The sequence below is a fragment of the Triturus cristatus genome, chromosome 5_2 (genome assembly GCF_964204655.1).
Source record: "Triturus cristatus chromosome 5_2, aTriCri1.1, whole genome shotgun sequence".
Taxonomy (NCBI): Eukaryota; Metazoa; Chordata; class Amphibia; order Caudata; family Salamandridae; genus Triturus; species Triturus cristatus.
The window spans coordinates 54,836,583-54,856,939 of NC_140588.1; the positions used below are offsets into that span (position 1 = coordinate 54,836,583).

General features: G+C 43.5%; 1 protein-coding gene across 1 annotated transcript in view; it reads left to right on the top strand.

The window, feature by feature from the left end:
* Nucleotides 1–20,357, top strand: part of LOC146822649 (band 4.1-like protein 4B) — a 1,026,350-nt gene that overhangs the window by 205,482 nt on the left and 800,511 nt on the right. The window contains exon 3 of the mRNA XM_085606258.1: nucleotides 8,855–8,973. Within this exon, the coding sequence (XP_085462384.1) occupies nucleotides 8,855–8,973 (119 nt within the window). The remainder of the gene's footprint in view (nucleotides 1–8,854; nucleotides 8,974–20,357) is intronic.

Genomic DNA, 20,357 nt, shown 5'->3' on the forward strand with positions numbered 1-20,357 from the left:
ACAGAGCTGCGAGCGTATTTACAGGGACTTCATCTCCCAGGAGTCCCTGCATGAACAATTAACACCACCTGGTCCGCTCTCCCTGCATGCCTGCCCCGACCCCTTACCACGAAGGAGTAAAACCTGCCGCTTCCTGTGAGACCGAGGGACACTCATTCAAGTTGTTGGTGATCGTAAGGAGGTGTAGCAGTACTGGAGAACTGATGTGCTTCTGCCCGTGAATTTGGCCACTGCTCGCCGGACCCGCTCCGCGGGTCCCGCTTCGTTGTTTGGGCTTGCCGACTGTGTTTGTACCGGGACTAGCACAGAGGCGCTGTGTTTGGGAAAGGTGAAGGTTCAACTGGCTACAGGGCTGCGAGCGTATTTACAGGGACTTCATCTCCCAGGAGTCCCTGCATGACCAATTAACACCACCTGGTCCGCTCTCCCTGCATGCCTGCCCCGCCCCCTAACCACTCTCCCTCCCTTCATAGCAAGCTGATCATACCACTGCGCGGGAGCGCCGTGGGAGCGCCGCGGGAGCGCCGCAGGAGCATCCCGGGAGAAGCCCGGGACAAGGGCGGGACCGTCTGAGGCCGTCCGAGGTCGTTTGAGGCCGGGCTGGGCTATTCCCCTTAAATCTGGTTTTTAAGTTGTTCATTGTTTGCGATTCATTGTATTCTAGTACTGCCACCAACCAGAGCAACAGTGATTTTAGAGAAAGAGATTGCTCTTACTGAGAAACGTCTGTCCCTAGATCTCAATACAGGGAAACGCTCATCCTTAGGCCACATTGGGACTGTGATTTCCCCTGACCCCTCAAGATTACCTAAACCTATTATTACCCAGGAATCTCGATCCTGCTCGGGCTCAACGATTCTGGTTGTGGTCAATTCACCGGATTGCTCTACCCCCAATCATTCTCCACCCAGTATGATTTCTAGTAGCCTATTCAGTAGAGTTTCTAGCCCTTCTCCGTCACATAGACCCACTACAGAAACCCAAAAAATAGGCTCACTGGTAAATACCAAACCAAGCAAAAGGAAAAGAGGGGGTGGTCCTCAGAAGGGTGGAACTGCTAAAATGCCCAAAATCCCTAACAAAACTGGGAAAACTTTGATCCCTAATGATACTACCCAGCCAACAAACCCAACTTTGGTCAAAAGAGGTCCAGCCCAACAGACCCCCACGAGTAGTGCTGCTGATGGTCTTTTGGGTAAACTGGAAACCCTAATCAAATCCTTGATCGTACCCCTAGTGGAGAGAACAAGGTTGATTAATTCGAAATTAGACAAGTTGGAGAACCTTGTTTTATCAAACACAGACGTACTGAACAAATTAGTTACAAGAATGGAAAATCCTAACGTACTGATTGTTGAACCCCAAAAAACAGGGTTAGATAATGGAACAAGTGCTTTAACATCAGTTGTAAATGACATTCCTAATTCCCAAGAAGTACAACATAGTACGGATATTCCCCAGGTAGGCAAAACCATTATAGTTACCACACAGGCTAGGCATACTGGGGTGGGGGCGGTGTCTAAAACAAAGGTTGCTCTGCAAGATCCAGTTCCAGTTAGTGGGCTAACTGGGTATTCTCGGTTGGAGAAGGAGAAAAACAAGCAGCGTTTGCCTTGTGTTAATCTTCCCCCAGAATCCACACCCTACACTATCATTCTGGTGGGAGTCCCTTCATTGGGGGAGGATAAACAAGAATCAGATAGAGAGCTAAAAAATAAAGTCATATTTTGGCTTAATAAGAAAAGAACTCTCCCTCCCTTCTCTAACACTGAGATACTCTGTGTTAGAAGGGTGAATTGGGTGGGACAATGTCCAAAAGACTTAGAGGGTGACTGTATCATTGTGAATTTTAGGGACATTTGGGTGGTTGATTTTATCCGCAGAGAGCCAAGATTTAGGAGGGAGGGAGATATACAATCCTTAGGTCATGATTATTTCTACCCTCGCTCAACTAGTGGCTCTTCCCACTTACCTTTCAATCCATATAGGAGAAGACACCCGGGGGGAAATCCTGTAGTCCAGATAGAGCGACACCTTCCCTTGTCTAACCGGTTCGAGCCCCTTATAGGTCTAGAGGGGGTAGATTGACTTTCATACAGGCACGGTAAAAATAGTTGGCCGATGAATCCTGAAGCGGTCTCCATAGGGACTGGTACCATAGGGGGGGAAGTAGTTGCCCCTGATGGATTAATTTTAGGTAGCCCATTGGAGTTGGTGCCGGCGATATCGGAGGGTGTGCAAGGAAAGGGGCAGTCCGCATTTCCAACCAGGATATTTACAGACAGGGATTCCTTGTTGGAGAGTGGAGGGTTATCGAGTATTAGTCTCCAGGCTATCGAACATTCTCAATCCCCTAGTATGAATACCCCGCTTAAAATAGCTTCCTGGAATATTGCGGGGCTGAAAAGCAAGGTAGGCCTAGGAGAGTGGGCTGATTTTGTGGACAACCAGGACATTTTAATATTTCAGGAAACCTGGGCCCTTGATCCTATTTATAGACATGGGTATATTAATTTCTACAAACCAAACCCGCCCAGAGGGGTAGAATGGGCAGAGCTTCTGGGGGATTAACTATTTGGGTGAGCCAGTCACTCAGTTATAGGATCAATGAAGTGTTAGTGGATACTCCTGATATTCTTGGGATTATGCTGACGAGTCCCAACCTCCAGGAGATTTTTATTGTCAACATATATGCTCGCGGACTCCCTGGGGGACGTAGTCCGTAGGTTATTAGAAAATTAGATCTCCTCCTTAATAATATTGGTAGGGATAAGTTCGTGGTAGTGGCGGGGGATTTTAATTGTACCTTCGAACCACTCCAATATGAGGGAGTGGACATATTTGCTGAAGAAGATGTGCAATGGAATATCCCTCCCCTCGAACTAAAACCGATTAAGCGAGGGACAGAGGCTGCACTACAATGGATGGGTTTGTGTCTTGAGTGGGGGTTGAGAGCGGTTAATGGCCGATCACATTCTGATAAAGAAGGCCGGGCCATATTTGACAACGGCACCAGTACTAGTCGAATTGACTATATCCTAATCGGGGTTGAGTACTGGGTGCTATTGGAGGATATGTTAATAATGGCTCGACCTGAGAGCGACCATAACCCGTTAGTGCTTGGTCTAAATCTAAAGGACTGCCTAAGGAGATTATTCCGACTGAGTGTACAACTGCAGAGGCAATTCTAACAAACGACAGTAGCAGGCTTAGGTGGAGCAGGATAGTGGAGGATCCTATGATATTAGACAGAACTTCATCAGAGGTCTCTTCCACTTTATCTGCTTTGCAAGCGCTGGTTGACCCGTTGAACCAATTATCATACATAATTGGTCAGCATGACAAGCTCTTTGGTGTCTTAAAATGTCTTTTCACTACAAGTTATAAACCCATGAACTTAAAGGTCCCAAAAACAGGAAAAAAATGGTATAATAATTCCTGTAGACAGGCACATACTCACCTGATTAAAGCCTTAAAATCTAGAGATGAACCAGAAATTAGGATGGCAAGGCTTGCGTATAAAAAGGTACAAAGAGAGTCAAGGAGAGAATGGGATGATTTGCATTGGCTGGACTTGTATGAAGCCAGTAAATCAAAGGACCAGACTAAGTTTTGGCAGATAGTCAAATGGGGTAGTAATCAGGACTGTCAGATCCCGACGAATTTTGTCTCGCCAGAAGTGTGGGTAGAATATTTTGAGCACCAGTTTAGGGGTAGTGAACCAGAAACTGTGAGTGGCTTACCTGCTCTTTTTTTAAGTGAATCTGTTCTGTCCACCTATAGTTTTTGAGAATACTGATGCAGAGTTTGCACTGGGTTTGATTAAAGCAGGTAAAGCCCCTGGCATTGATTGTATCCCGTCCGACTTATTTAAATTTGATTTATTGAATTGGGTCCCTTATATCACTTTTATAGCTAATGCCATTGCAAGTGGTGCCCAAATTCCGGATTCATGGCGTGGGGCGGAAATTTTACCTATATTTAAGAAGGGGGAACGCTCGGCCCCGGAAAACTATCGCCCTATAAGTCTAATAGATTCAATTCAGGAAGTTGTAGCTAGGATGGTGTTGGTTAAAATCCTTGGAGTTTGAGAATATATTATCTCCTATGCAAGCAGGATTTAGACCCAATGTCAGTACAATTGACCAGGTGTTTAGATTCCTTCTTATATCTTGGAAGGTGGTGACCTTGGGCGGTGGAACTATTTACGCAGCGTTTGTAGACTTAAAGTCTACATTCGACCTCGTACCAAGAGAAAAGCTATGGGCTGCCCTAAGGAACATGGGAATGCCGTCAGCACTCCTGGATATAATAATAAGATTATATGTGGCTAACTTTGCCCAGGTGAGATGGGGCAGGCAAGAACACATAACAGAGAGGTTTCCAGTCACCCGTGGCGTCCGCCAGGGATGTGTCCTTGCACCGACTCTGTTTTTGTTATTTATCAACAGGGTCGTACAGTACTTTGTAGACACTCCCACTGATGCCCCTATTTTAGGTGGTATTAAATTCCCACTTCTCATCTTTGCGGATGATACCCTCATTCTATCCAAGACTCAAAAGGGGCTCCAACTCGCCATAAACAAGTTTGAAGAGTTTTGTAAAGACAACGACCTTCAAGTCAATGTCAGCAAGACAAAATTTATGGTGTTTACTAGAAATAAGCCACAGAAGGGTCATGTTAGGATGAATGGTGTCGAACTTGAACAGGTGGAAGTTATGACATATTTAGGGATTGTACTTGAAAATAAGTTAAGATGGAAACCACAGGTTGATGTCCTGTCATTGAAATTTGCCCAACTATCTGGTACCTTAATCAAGGAACAAAGAACCTCTACAACCAAAAGGATTGGCCCTGCATTAAGAATTTATAATGCTAAAATAAGTTCAGCAATCCTGTATGGTACAGATTTATGGGGCTCTTCAGACTTGTCCTCCTTGGTTAAAGTCCAAAATAAATTTCTACGTAATCTAATAGGCCTGCCCCAATCTAGTTCCTTGAAGCCCTTGTTACTAGACCTGGGTTGTTATCCTATTGACGAAGTGGCACGGTATAGATCCGTTGCTCTGTGGAGAAGGATCTGGTCAACACCTGAACTTGCTACTTTTGCAAAGGAGATATTAGATGTTAGATCCATTTTGGGATCTGCTAACATCCCTTGGTTTAGAAATGTGAGATCGATACTGGTAAACATGGGCCATGATCAGTTATGGTCGGATCCCGGTAATAGCATTTTTCCTTCAAAAAAGGATTTTAAAGAACAGTACTGGGCGAATATACGTTATCAACATATTGTCCAGACAGATCCCACTTCTCTTTCTGGTAGATTCCTGGAACACAAGATCACTCCCTCTTTAGAGGAGTATTGGGATGTAATTGCAAAGAGCTGTGATAGAAAACTATACCATCAGTTTAGGGTGGGGTCACTTCCAGTGAGATCCTTTACATCTACATGGCGTGGCCAGACGAATGAGTACTGCCCTTGGTGCAGGGATAAAAAAGAGTCCTTAGGCCATGTATTTTTTGTTTGCCCAGCCTATTCAGCCCCCCGAGGAAAATGGCTCACACCCATCTGTAAAAACATGAAAACTCGGGTGAGCCAGGAGGCATTATGGCTCTAAGGACTAATACATCGATTCCAGTGGCCATAGCCGTTGCAAAATTTCTGGGTTGGACATGGATTATTAGAGCCAGTCAACATTGCAATAGTGGCTAAATAGCCCCTTATAGCAAGTACATATTTTTAACACGTCTTTAACCAACATTTTTAAATACCTTTTAATCAGTGGCGGCTGGTGACATTTGAAAGTGGTAGGGCGTAAAAGTCGTGGCTGAGTGTTATGTTGCCAGCTAAGCGAGGTAGCCTGACTATCATAAGGGAGGTTCTGGAGAGTTTTAGGGCAAATCATTGCTTTATAAAATTATTAGTAGAAGTGCATGGTTGTTAAAATGTAATGTCCATTACAGTGAAAATGTGCATTATGTGAATGGCAGTGTGCTACTGCACCATCCTTTAGTAATATATTTGCACACCATCCTTTAGTAATATATTTGCACACCATCCTTTAGTAATATATTTGCACATCATCCTTTAGTAATATATTTGCACACAATCCTTTAGTAATATATTTGCGACAGCATGCCCAAAATGGGATGATCACATATACATCCCCCGTAAACAAGGCTAATTTCACAGAATATTCTTTGCAGTTCTCTACAGGCTGCTCCGGTTGCAACAAGTAAATCAATGCCAGGGACAGGTGGGCTTGGGTGATGTTCCCAGTTATATGATACCAACACTATCCCTGTATGCCAGGACAAATTTCAGACCACTTCCAAAACACAGGGCCTCACCCTGTGCTATGCTGAACATGCCAGGAAGCCAGAAGGCTGATAAATTGATTTCTTTCCTGGTGTTCTGACATAAAACCCAATAGCTTTATAGGACACAATCTTAACACTGCCCCAGCCCTTCCGGCTCCTCACTAGCAACTGCCAATTCAAAATCTCATTTCACAAAAGTTTGTCCTAGCTATGTTAGCAGGTGGAAATGTGTTCTTTGGCAGTGACGATGAAATGTCAATCAAAGCCCAGACGCTCTCACCCACTTCCTACCGGTGCTTTGACACTACAGGGATAAGTGCTGAAGCGGGGTCACCACTACCCCCTGGGAATGGTTTTCAGAACAACTTCCCTTTTCTCTGGAAGTGTCTTTCCGTCACCACTTAAAGGGACTGCGAAGTGCCGATTAAAAGCAACTGCTCACATAAGATAACAGGGAAATCTGAAGCAATACAACTGACAATTATTAATCAAAACAGGGAACGAAACACCACATTTTAGAAGTGTGAGAGTCAAGTCGGAAGAAAGACTGAGAACAAGTCACTAATAAAAACAAATTAAAGAGAGAACATTCAAACCCATGAAAAATCTGTGCAGACCAATACAAGGAGACATTTTACCTGCGCAGTCTGAGGCATTCTGTAATACTACGAGGAATGATCTCGCCAGACACGCATGTAATGTAACACAACTGGGGACGTTCAGACCGCTCTGACTGACGGCTAACACGCAGGCTTTTCTTGGCAGTTGAGTGATGAGGCAGATAAGAGTGAACTGAAGTAACACGAAATGTCTTTACTCCCAACACGGAGTACATAACTTCAACAGTCTGAAACTCGTAGCTTCATAAACATGGGCAAGAAACTTGTTGGAGCTGAGAGGTCCTGCGACAAAGACAGCGTTACTCATCCTATTAGAAGGGAAGCTTAGGGTTCATGAATGAAATGCAGACATAGGTACCTACAGTTGTGATGTAGTCGTCAATAAAACAAGGTATATAATACGCATGCATTGGTAAACCACTTTCACCGATGGGTATCTTAATGCGGAAAGGCGGATGTTATTGTTATTCAACGCAACTGTATTTATTTTATCGACCTTCGAAAAATGAAAGGCTAAGTGGGGAAGTTAGTATTTGAACATGTGATCATAGAGTCCAACAGCGAGTTATGATATAAATGCTTTAGACCACAGATCACCTCTGTTTTGGAGATGTGTTGCCGGCGGCCGGCATGCTCGAGGGAGGGGGTGGGGGCCGCGGGTGGGGATTAAAACAATTAAAAAATAAAATACGTACCTGAGTGTTGGGTACCTCACCGCCTCAGCTCCTGGCCGGTCACGCTGTACTGGTGCAGCGGCGGTTGGGTCCACATGTTCCTGCTGCAGGAACAGGAAGTAGCCAGCAGGCAGCTTCCTGTTCCTGCTGCAGGAACAGGAAGTAGCCAGCAGGCAGCTTCCTCCTCATCGCAAGTCAATCGCTGCGCAGGCACAGGCGCAGGCGCAGCAGGAGAGCGCCCCAGCCGGGACATTTTCTCCTCATAGAGAAATAGTGTGTGTGGGCGGTCCTACGCGAGGGCAGGGGGGAGTGGCTTACCCACACTGTTGTGGGTACTGACTGTTTGGTCGGCTCAGGGCCGACGGCCAAACAGTCAGTATCTACAACAGTGGGTAAGCCACTCCCCCCCTGCCCTCGAGCACGACTGCCCACCCTCCCGCCCCCAACCAAGCACATAGGCACTTCTGCTTTCTCGCAATGCGAGAAGGCAGAAACATAATGGTCGTTTTTACCATTTATGTTTCTGCCTTCTCGCACCGCGAGAAAGCAGTGGGGCAACGCCCCAACGCCCTAATGGGGGAGCCGCCACTGCTTTTAATCCTATTTTATTGTGTATACTATGTTTAACTCCGCTTATTAGTGATGATTTGTGCTAATTAACTCTTGTATGTATTTTATCTTATTTTCCTGATCTTTTAATATTTTATGTAATTTTGACATCTGGAGTTTTTAGTCATGAGTGGAATGTTTTATCGCATGTCTTTTATGATGAAATAATATCGAAATAAAGACGTATGAATTGAATTGACAAAATAATGACGTGATACTATTACAGAATGTGTCACATTATGCCACATAATTTGGCTTTTTGATGGCATAATTCACTCAACCCTGCTGCATAATTTCACCTTCATCTGCCGCATAATTCCAGTGGCCCTGATTATATATTATAATTGTTCATGTATGGATGACATAATGATGAAGAACCTCCCTACCTTTGCGGTGAAAAACACATCAAACATCAGTGTAATGCACATTCTCTAGTTGGAGAAGTATAACATTAAATTGGTGATTTATATTAAGTAACATAAATTGCAGGAATAATTAGAAACAAAAGAATGGGCAAAGAATCCACTGAAACGTGTTGTGCGTTGTTTATTGGATATTTGAAATGCTCAATTATCAATTGAAAACACAAATCCCATTACTCTGTTTTTGTTTTTGTCTCATTTTAGAAACCTGCGCTGGTGTTCCAATTTTGTATGAAGATGCTACATCTCATCTAAAAAAAGTGGAGGTTGAAACAACAAAAGTAGCTTCTCCGTGGCCTGCTCTTCATATCAATATTAATAAGGTACAAGAAGGTCCTTGAAAGTGACATATTGTTTATGAAGTGCATCACAGTATCAAAATACTCCTACATGCCTGTCTAACTGGAAAACCTTGCTTACCATAGTGCACCCATTATTGCTTCATTTGACTGTTCACTGCATTCCCTTCCTAAGAATACAACTGAATGCCAGATTTTAGAAGAAATGATGAGAAAAAAAAGAGCGCAATTTATCATTCTCAAGCAGTGTTATAATCATGAGCAAGGGGGATGAACAAAAGGGTTCTGAGCCTCTGGGACCCTTTTCGACCCTAACATTATGTAATGAAAGACACCCAACAAGAAGAGTTGATTTTGAACATCTAACCTGAGGGTAGCAGCCATTGTGTGATGTGACACCCACCACATGAATATGTCTACTGAACTGGTCGCTTTTGCGTAGCACTCCATGATTTGTGGTCATAATTGGATGACCACACACAGTAGACATTTTCCAGGAAAGCCAGGGAAGATAAGAGAACCAATAATACAGGTGTAATTTGGTGAATTGTTGAAAGATGGGGGCGAAAACATGCTGATGCCTGTGAGCATCGGGAAATACTCTGGCTGTGAGCAGACTACAGGCATCTACTGAGGCAGAGGTAATTCTCTGCTAGCAGGGTATTACTTTAACAATTGAAGAAAAGTGGTTAGCACTACACTGGATTTGCCTCTTGCTCAGCTTCAGCAATCATTTAAGATACCCACAATTGATACAGATGAACAATGATAATAGAGGACATTGATGGCAAAACATTTTCTGTCTGTAGCATTACTGAAGAATTTGAGGACTATTCACAAACTCCATTTTGTAGTATATATATTAGTACTACTCATACTACAAAATGCAATTGACAAACCTATGTGCTTAGAGCTTCCACTCCTCTTCTTCTCTTTTCTGTGTAAAGATATCTACCAGCTGTGCAGAGATCTTCACACACGTAGGTATATGTTTTGGTCACAAATTTTGATAGTAAATGCCGGGAAAACTAAGGGGAGTGGCTAGAAAAGTGGGAATACTTACCCTTATCTGTAAGGGGTTTAGGGCGGGGTAAGTAGTGTTTAGTGTGGGAAATGCAAATTCAAACACTCACCCACAAAAGAGAGATCGCATTGCTATTCATAAACTACATTTCTAAAGTTACTATAACTAAAAAAAAAAAAAAACAGTCTATCCTTAGAATATGTTATGCAGCACACATGACCATGCAAAGGTACTGAAACCCACTCTTATAGAAAATAATGGAGACACGAAGTAAAAATAACACCCCATAGGAAGTAATTATAAAATAATTCATTATTTTTACTTTTTAAATAAGTATATACTATTTTAGTGTTCAAAAGTTCATAGTACACTAAAATTTAAATGACTTACCATTTAAAAGATAAGTAACTTTAAAAAAATACTTTTCGAATAAAAAATAAAACATTATTTCCAATTAATTAAACATAACTATTAATTAAAAATATAGAATGAAAGATAAGGTAGGATTAAAGGGACCTTCTTAACTATAGCTTTTATTCTTGTTAACTCTGACCCAATATGGTGTTCTAACTAAGGCACTGTGTTAGCAGGTTTGAAAATGGTCTAAGAACTAGAAAATCGTACCACTTTTCCAAATGGGTTTACTTCAAATCATCCAATGTGTCAAAAGTGACTTGAGTTAACAGATTGGGCAGGATTTGCTCTTTGATAAGACTGCAGCCGCTTTATTGTACATTATAGATTTTCCATAGGTGTTCAATACTATTGATCGGTCATTTGTTTGGTGAAAACGTGAGGTGCTGAATATGACTGAAAAATTGCTCAATTTGCTCAAACCTTCCACCATTGCTGAGTAGTATTTTCTAAAACAATCATAATAGTCCAGCTGAGTCTGGGATTAAGTAGGGGGGGTGTTCTAGTGCCCCAGCCTTTAAATTTGTGTTGGTCTGACTGGATTTAGCCATAAAAAGCCAAACTATCCCACCAAATTTAGGTTTGATTATGGTTCCCACCTTATTCTGTGTAGATGTCTGCGCTTTTATCACATACTTTAGTTGGAATGCAACATAGATTATAATGTGTGCAGGCGTTATTTTACTGATAATGAGTGAGAAATCATGCTACATCAACATGTATGTAACTGAGTGGGATACTAATATGAAGCCTGCAATATCAATAGTTCAATTTAGTACACTAGTATTGCTATCTAGGATTAGTAGATGATCAATTATGCTTGAACTCACGGATAGTTGTCTAAAAACACAATGAGAGGTCTGAACTATTGTAGCCTCGTTCTTGGTGGCTTATGTACTGTATCACTAAAATGGGTCTGTGTGGTATATTGAATAATAATGATATTCTATGATGGTCAAATGTTGTAGGTGGAACAGGCCTTTTGTCTACATTTAATTGAGATCCTTCTCTGAAGAGAAGCTTTGGCCCTACCTAATTCCATCCCCATACAATCCATCAGAATGAAATGAGCATTGAGATCCGCAAATGGGGCAGCCCTCCAAGCAACAATCTTTTGTTGGAACAAAATCCAGAAGGCAGTTTTGAACGAATGAAATTTATACATTTTCGAACATGTGGGACAACTTAATATCTACATTAATCTCAAAAATCATTCTTATGATTACGCAGCACTTAAAAAGGGCTTTCAAGTTAACTGTTCAATTTCTGATAGTAGATTGAAGTAAAATGACTGATCATGTTCATGTTAGCTCTAACCCCGGGCGTAGCACTACGCTTCGCCCACGTAGTGTACGTAGCGCTGCCTGCTTCGCACTTTCCGAAGTAGGCGAAGCAGGGCAGCGCTACGCACACGCCGAGGGCGAAGCGTAGCTGCTTGCCACCCACCACCCACCTCCCGCCTGCCCTCCTTTTAATATTATAAGCATTGAAAAATAAATTAAAGTAAGTCGACTTACCCGTAAGCGCGGCGTCTCCGGGGCTCCCTCTTTCTGTTTCTAATTTCTTCTGGCAAATGCGCATGCGCGGACACCCGCGCATGCGCATTTCTCGCGAGAAATGCGCATGCGCGGGCGTCCGCGCATGCGCATTTGCCAGAAGAAATTAGAAACAGAAAGAGGGAGCCCCGGAGACGCCGCGCTTACGGGTAAGTCGACTTACTTTAATTTATTTTTCATTGCTTATATTATTTAAAAGAAGGGCGGGCGGGAGGTGGGTGGCACGTAGTGGGGCTACGCGAAGCGCGTAGTGTGCGTAGATTTGGGCACACTACGTGCTGCTTCACGTAGCCCCACTACGCCCACTACGCCCACCCTTAGTTAGCTCAGTATTTGGATAAAATATTGGAAACACAAATATCGTGGGACAGACTATCATGTGAAAAATATTGAGGACAAGAATGTCATGTAGGCCATTTTATATGGGTAAGTAAAGTTCTACTATATATACCCCCACACATATGTACCTCAACGTTAGAAATTGGGTTTTTGGTTAGCTAGGTTATACACCTAAGCAAGGCAGAACCCACCACTCTAGTCAGGGTAAGGAAGTTACACACCCAAGATGACCCTGCTCACCCCGTTGGTAGCTTGGCACAAGCAGTCAGGCTTATCCCAGAGTCAATGTGTAAAGCGTTTGCACAACACCCACCCACACACGCAGACACACTAAACAAACCACAAAAGATAATCCACACATGGATCACAATCACATAAATCACGTTGCCAACTAGGCAATTGTCACAACATCACAGTTAGTGCAATAAAGTAAATACTTATAGGTTGCCCACATCATGAAAATACCGTACACCATGACTGTACACATTATAGAGGTCCTGCAATGATATTCATTATCCTATCATTGCAAGGTAAAAACAACATAAGGGCATCAGGGCACGAAAGGCAGCAGTTAGGTAGGGAGAGAAACACATGAAACATAAGGGCCATCCTGCATTAGCACTCCTTATACTGACTGAGCAAGGCATAAACCCAACATACTTCCTCACATCAAGGCCCAAAAATGCTGCAGGTTATGATTAAAGCACATTTTTCACCATAAACACATAGGGTGCAGCGTCCCTGCACTCCTACTGCACTTCATATGGTAGTTCCAATACACAATGGTCGGCACTGGAACTTCTGCGTACCTTTTATAGGTATTATGGTAATTCCAGCATGGCAAAAAGTCGAGTGGTACCTCCGTGGGGGATTCCTTCCCGCCTGACTAGTCGGCCGAATAATGCCCCAAAGGTATGGTGTACGTGGGGAGGGAGCCCCCCTCCGTGCAGCGCTGTAGGGAGACCTCCCTGGGCCTCCCTGCCTCATCCTCAGAAACGGCGAGGTGGTGATTTCTCAGCTTGTCCCTCTGACATGAGTGTGAACATTTTCCACAAGATCTGCTGCGGTTGTCCTCTCGCCCAAGATTGGAGGAGCGCAGGACAGGTTCATTGCTTCCCCCAGCCCCACTCTTCATCAGGCTTCCTCCGGGCACGGGTGCCGCGTTGCAAGCCTCCAGGGACTCCTGCAGGTATGCTGTTTTCCGCCATCGGGCCGGCCCAGCAGCTTCTCACTAGCCCCACCCTCCTAAGCACGGCCTCGGCTGGCATTGAGAGGGAGGGAGCTGACCTCCAGATTATGCCAGGAAGAGAAATCCCTGGAGGACTCGCTGTAAGGGATCTCCTCTGGCACAGCAGCTTCTTTTGTTGCAGTCGCGCTGCAGCCAACAGTCGGCACACCTGCATAGTGCCTCAGGTTGCCCACAGCAGGTGGGGAAAGGCAGGCCCGGCAAGCAGGAAAAAGCACTTACCACACGCTTCCATTTACAAAGGTGAAAATCAGGACAGTGCTTCTCCTGTGCCAGATGGAAGCAACAGCTGCAGGCCACCCACCTCTTGCACATCAAGAGGCAGCGCTCCTAACACTGCTCTCCTAGCTTTTCTTCCAGGCAGTTTTCTTTTTGTTTTAGAAAGGATTTTTTGAATTCTTTGATTTCCCTGAGACTTCCAACAGGAGGCAAACACTGCATCAAGCCCATTGAGATTTCTCCAGTAGAATACCACAGCAGGGCAAAAACCGTCAGTCCTTTTCATCCGCCCACAGATAAAAGCAACAATTGCAGGCCAACCCACCCCTCACACATAAAAGGGCAGCACTCCTCACACAGCTATTTAGCTCTTCTTCTTGACAGGGTCCTCTTGTTTCCAGAAGTGATCTAGAGTTTTGGGTTCTTAGGTCCAATACTTAAACCTCTCCAGTTGCACCTTCTTTCCGTCGAACTCCGTGATTTGAAAGCTCTCTCATTTGAACATTTTCCCTTGATTGGCTCCCTCCTCTCCTCTGCGAACTTGCCCAGAGGGCCCCCCCCTAGTGTTAGAGTTCACCCTGGCCAAGCCCCCCCATATCGAAAACCACACCCCTGCCTAATGCCCCCTCACGCCCCAGAAGACAGAAGACCTATCTTGCGTCTAATGATATTGATGACCTACTCAACTCTTACTCCCCTACTCTAGACATCAACACGATCCCTCCGGGGCAAATTCAAGCCATCCACCCTAATCCGAGCAGAGAATCCCCTCACAATCTTAGTCATTGATAATGACAACCTCATGAGAGTGAACATCATCCAGACTCTGTCCCCCCTTACTCCGGTACGACTTAAATGCGTACCACTCAACTGTAGGTCAGCCAGGAAACACGCCTCCGATATCTTCGGCCTCATCCAACACGAGTTAGACATAATCCTCAATGAAACATGGCTCAACCCCTCCTCCACTCCTATCCTAGTGCCTCCTACCCACAACATTATTCGGCTAGACAGAGCTTTTGAAGCTGGTTGGTGGCCTAGCTTATATACATCGGAGCTCACTCTGTTTCCCAATCGTAGTCTTCTATGCCACCCTCCTGCAAATACCTTTGTCTCAACATTTCAAGTAACAACCTTCCGGTGTGCAAACTTCACACTTTTTATCACCCCCCGGGGACAATCTCCCCTTCATCGAACATTTAACGGAAATCCTCTCTGGCAATGTCAACTCCGGAATGCCCCAAATCTTCCTCGGTGATTTCAACCTTCGCTGGTCTAACCCCAATGATCAAGCTTGTAACATGCCTTCAATCATTCATAAGTGATCATGAGTTGATTCAACATTGTGACCGGCCAACCCATATTAAAGGAGAAACTCTAGACCTCATCATCACCAAAGGACACACCATCACACTGGATAGCATTACCCCTTGCGATTGGTCCGACCATCACAGCACCATCTCTTATATTAACAGGGAGGTGTCTTTGAGGAAGGCTCAGCCAACGAAATAAAAGATCTAGAAAAGGGACCTCGGATCGATTGATACAGAAGAACTAGCAACACACTGTAAAGATGCCCTCTCCTCCCTAGCTGACATGTCTGAGGTTCAGGTACTCACCAACTTCTACAACTCTACTATATCTAGCATCATGGATTCCATTGCACCACTCCAACAAAAAAATCCCTCATCAAAAATATCCAAACTGTGGTTCAACGACAATTTAAACTCGGAACGTAACATCCTTTGGGCAATTGAACTATCTTGGAGATCCAAACCCTCCTCTGATCAGCTAAAACTCCTTAGAGAGGTTAGAAGTTCCTACCACAAACTAATCAAGAGCGCTAGGGCAGACTACTTCAGATCCCAACTTGATCAAGCCGCTAATCACCCCAAGAAGCTTTTTGAACTGGTTAAACAGAAATCAGTGGAATCCCCAAACTTCTATGACTCTGGAATCAGACCACCCTCATGCGACGAACTGGCTGCCTTTTTTACTGAGAAAGCAAGACTCCTCAATATTGAACTTGCTTCTAAGAAGGCTCTATTGCCATCCTATGGCAGCGTGTGTCTGTCTGCTCACACTGTCCTGCTACTTGGAAGGATTGCCACAGGCTGCAGTTGATTCATTCTCCATAAGAGACACCAAAGTGAGAATATTCTCACCCTCCAATGAAAAAAGTATGGCCTCGTCGTGATTGACAACAGAGGGAAGTAGCCTGCTTTCATGCATGCGCTCAGAATCGGAACTTGACCTGTCTTGACAGCGCTTTGATTGTGCCATCTTCCACACACGTGGATCCTTACATTTTGCGCATTCACGGAATAGCCTGCTCACCACCCACCTCCACTTGGACTCCCGGCTGGGACCCATGTGAGTATCCCTTTCTTATCCTTTGCACGGTGCCAAACACTCCACACGAGCCAGTCCATTACCCTTCAGGTGACCCTACACTGCACACAGGGTCGAAACGCCATCGGCAAGTTGCATAAACAAACCATTATTCACCAGCACTGATCACTGTATCTAGCGCTGTATACTGTACATATATGTATGGTCGTCTATATGAAGCATTGGAAACCTTGTATATATTTCACATATATGTCACTAATTTTCTATGTTCCGTTTTTCATTGGGACAACCTTTCACTCAGAACTATATGTTCAAATGTATTAGTTTGTAACTGTATTTAATTTCAAGGATTATATAAATATTTTTGATTTAAAAACATATCAGAGGTGTATTTGCTTCCTTCTCTCTCCAATATCACTATAATCCAATATATTGCCATTGTGCTCATATGCATTGAGATTACTTCATTAAGTGTCCACAGGAGCCTCTGTCTTTTGATAATAAGTTTATTACCCTGGTTCCGCGTGAGTAGGGTTCCCTTGTTCCTGTCCTACTACAAGCCAACTAGTAGCATTTGATTTACAAGCCCTGTCACACTCACAGTATACTTGCTAGTAAATCAAATATGAAGATCATGGATAACCAATCATAATCGCAATTTACACAGAGAGCATATGTACTTTAGCACTGATCAGCAGTGGTAAAGTGTCCAGATACTAAGGCCAACAAAAAACGGTCAGAAAAATAGGAGGCAAAAGGCAAAATGTTTGGGGATAAACCTGCAGAAAGGGCCAGGTCTAACACTTGATGATATAGATATCTTCAAGGTACATAGATTTGGAATTAAGAATAGTACATTTATACTTACCTATTTGCACTTACCTTCTCAATATTCTTGTCCTTGATATTTTTGACATGATATTCTGTCCACTGGATATTTGTGTTTCCAATATTCTGTCACTGATCCGTCGGCTCAATGAAGCCACATCAGCTATAACCACACTTAGTTAATTCGGGAAAGTGGTGCATTTCAAGGTATCAGGTATCACATTTCTACCAAGGGCATCACATATTCCCAAGTTACCTATCTAAAGTCCATTACTTAAAAATAGTCTTTTGTGCATTTGATGGTCTGGAAAGACACACATTTATATTTTTAGCCCCTGATATTCTTGTGGAGTGAAATCAATGAATTACTTTGTGGGATCTTGATCCACTAGCATCTTCCTTCTGGCACTCTCAGTGATTAATTGTAGTGAGGTAAGAATTTTGATGTCATTTTCTCATCCTTGGGGAGGGTATTGGAGGAGGATTTCTAACAAAGCAATAGCTTTCTGGGTTGATATATATATATATATCTTACTGGATTCCTGTGTTTCCTCCGGTCGCTTCCACCAACCAAGGTCGGTGCAGGGCTTCAGGACCCTGTATAAATGAACCAATTGCTCGAGCAACAGCACAAGTGCTGCCTGCACTTCGAGAGGTGTTCAAAATTAATTTATTGCAGCTCACGCATTTTCGGCCGAACTGGTCTTTCTCAAAACCTCACTGCCTAAAATTATTTTGAACACCGCTCAGAGTGTGGGCTTTACTTGTGCCAGTGCGAAAGCAGTTGGTTGATATATATACATACATATATATACATACATATATATACATTTCTTACCTACTGGGTAGTGATCGTTAGGACCCTGTTTCCATAGGAAAAACGTTTTTGACTTGCCTATATCTTTGGTGCCATTTGACGAATCCCCACGAAACTTCGAAAAAAAGTGCCCCGGTGATTCTAGTTGTACATGGAAAGTTTTTGGGAGATCCATGAAGGATGTGAAAGGGGGGAAAACAAAAAATGTGTTTCCCCTGTTAATTCCCATAGGGGCTTTGAAAATGCGTACAGCCCGAATTGCTGCATGGAATTACACCGAATTTAGCCGAAAAATAGCTATTGGTTCATCGATCACACTTTGAGTTTATTTGATGTACATCCATTCAGAAGTTTGCAGGATATTGAAGTAAATCCACATTTGTATATTGGGGTGCGCAAAGCCTCATGCAGATATCTGCAGAGCTCTGATTGGCACTTCCTGGTTGAAGAGTTGGCAGCCATCTTAGGACTCGGCTTCAGTCAAGTCCCAAATAAAAATGCAGCAAAAAATATAATCCCGTAGCCTTGATCCTAGGGTCCCAAAGGGACCCCGCCAGCGCAAAAAAGCATTTAAAAATCATTTGCAGCAAAATCACGAACATTCACAAATTTGTGGCAAAAATTGAAAAATTGAAAAAAATAACAAGTGCAGTCTCACGCATTTGCTTTTAAAGAAAGCCCCCTGGTGGGCCAAGTCCTTGGGACATTCTAAGATTTGTTCAAGGGCTTATTTATGACCCAAGGACCATCCCCTCCCTGGGTCATGTTTATAATAATGGGAGGGGCCTCATGGATCCTCGGGCCTTGGGACGACCACGTCCCTGGGGCTCTAAATGAAAAAAGGAGGGGGCACACGGGCCCCACTCCTGAGGCTCCTATGTCTTTACTAGTGCAAGCTCCAGTAGGCATTCCCCCATAGTCCTCTTCAAGTGCCATACAGATGAGAGGTCTTCCATTAAACCTACTTTAAAGCCTTATTGTGTCACGAGGACCACAAGGTAATGCCAGATCGCAGCAAAGGGTCCCACAAAATGCCCTTATTTCTAAGAGGATGGGTGCAGAAATGGCCATCTCTCTTTTAGCATGGTGCTTGAATATCTTTACACTGGAACTGTCTTCAAGATCTATGTCTGAATTAAGGGTGGAAAAGTGTAAGTTTCACCATGGATGTTACACTTAATTTACTAAGTTGTAGGCACAGGTGTGTGTGAACTATGTGCACGAATGCCTCAGTTGTACAGTTTACGGCTCATACTTTTAAAGCTGTGGCACTTACAGTGGAGTGCCAAAGGAGGAAAGAAATCCTATGAAAATGTTATGACCAGCCACTCGGGGTAAATTATTGAATTTTCACATAAAAGTGCAAATGCATTCCTCATTTGTTATTTAAACCTATGACATGTTACTTAAACATATTATCTAAACCCGAAAGATCCATCTGTATGTGATACTGGACGTGTGGGAAAATGCACCTATTAGCCACGCTTTCTTCGAAAGGTCTAGGAAGAACAAACATATGAGAAAACAGTTTACATTAAATAAAATTGACAGTTAAAATAAAAAATGTTCCAGATACTTAAGATTAGCATTTAGGTCATGTGTAAAATATGGCAGTTTCGTTTTGGGAATGCAAGCAAAAGTGTGTTTAATTTTTAAATGTCATACTATTAACCAGCTTCTTTCAACTGGCAAAGGAAACACTAAAGGAGGGAAGTTTTGCAAATGACTCAAATAGTAACAAAACAAAGTTACTATTTTGGAAAATATTAATCTGTTTGAGCTAGATAAAACTTTTTAAAGTTGAAATTAGCAAATTGTGCAGGAGGTGGAGGATTTAGTGGCAAGTGTGGTAAATTCTTAATTAGGCAGAAAACTCGACTTTTGCAGCACCACATAATCGTAGTGGCTCTGATCAATTTTACTTAAGTTTTAAATCAGACAGGTTACGTTTGTGTATGATGTAAAAGGGGGCGGGTACTGAGTCGATATCAACATTTTTTTTATTATGTTGTATATGATCCCATGTGGCCTAGCACATAATTCCACATTAGAACAACGTGCTAGATATGGGTGTATAATTAGACTGCCAGTCCCAGGTTTATTGTCGTATAGCATATGTGTGTCTTCTCGAAACGCAAAAATACATCCTACATAACGGCACTGGAAGTTGTCACTTTCACGCACATCGGAAAGCCATTTGTTTTTCCGTGTTTTAATGTGTTGAAATATAAAATGCTGCCTGTTGATTAGTCAAGAGCCTGTTAAATTGTCATTAGCTGATGTTACATACTTCTGCTTAAGATATTTGATATTAGCGATGTGGTGAAGCAGGCTATAATATACCACCAGGGTTGCCAATATCAAGCCCTACTACAACTACTTGCTTACTTCAAGGTTGACGCCGGACTGCCCCTGCACATCCCAGTCGTTCCAGTGCACAGCGCCAGCAACTCGCCGGACCCGCTTCGCGGGTCCCACTTCGCGTTCAGTCACCGCGGAGGATTGCTGATTGGGACTGCCTGCCATCCGGGGGAAAAGATTCAGGACCGGGGCTGCGAGCAGCAGGGACTCCATAGTCCAGGAGTCCCTGCGAGCCCAACCACCAACACCTGG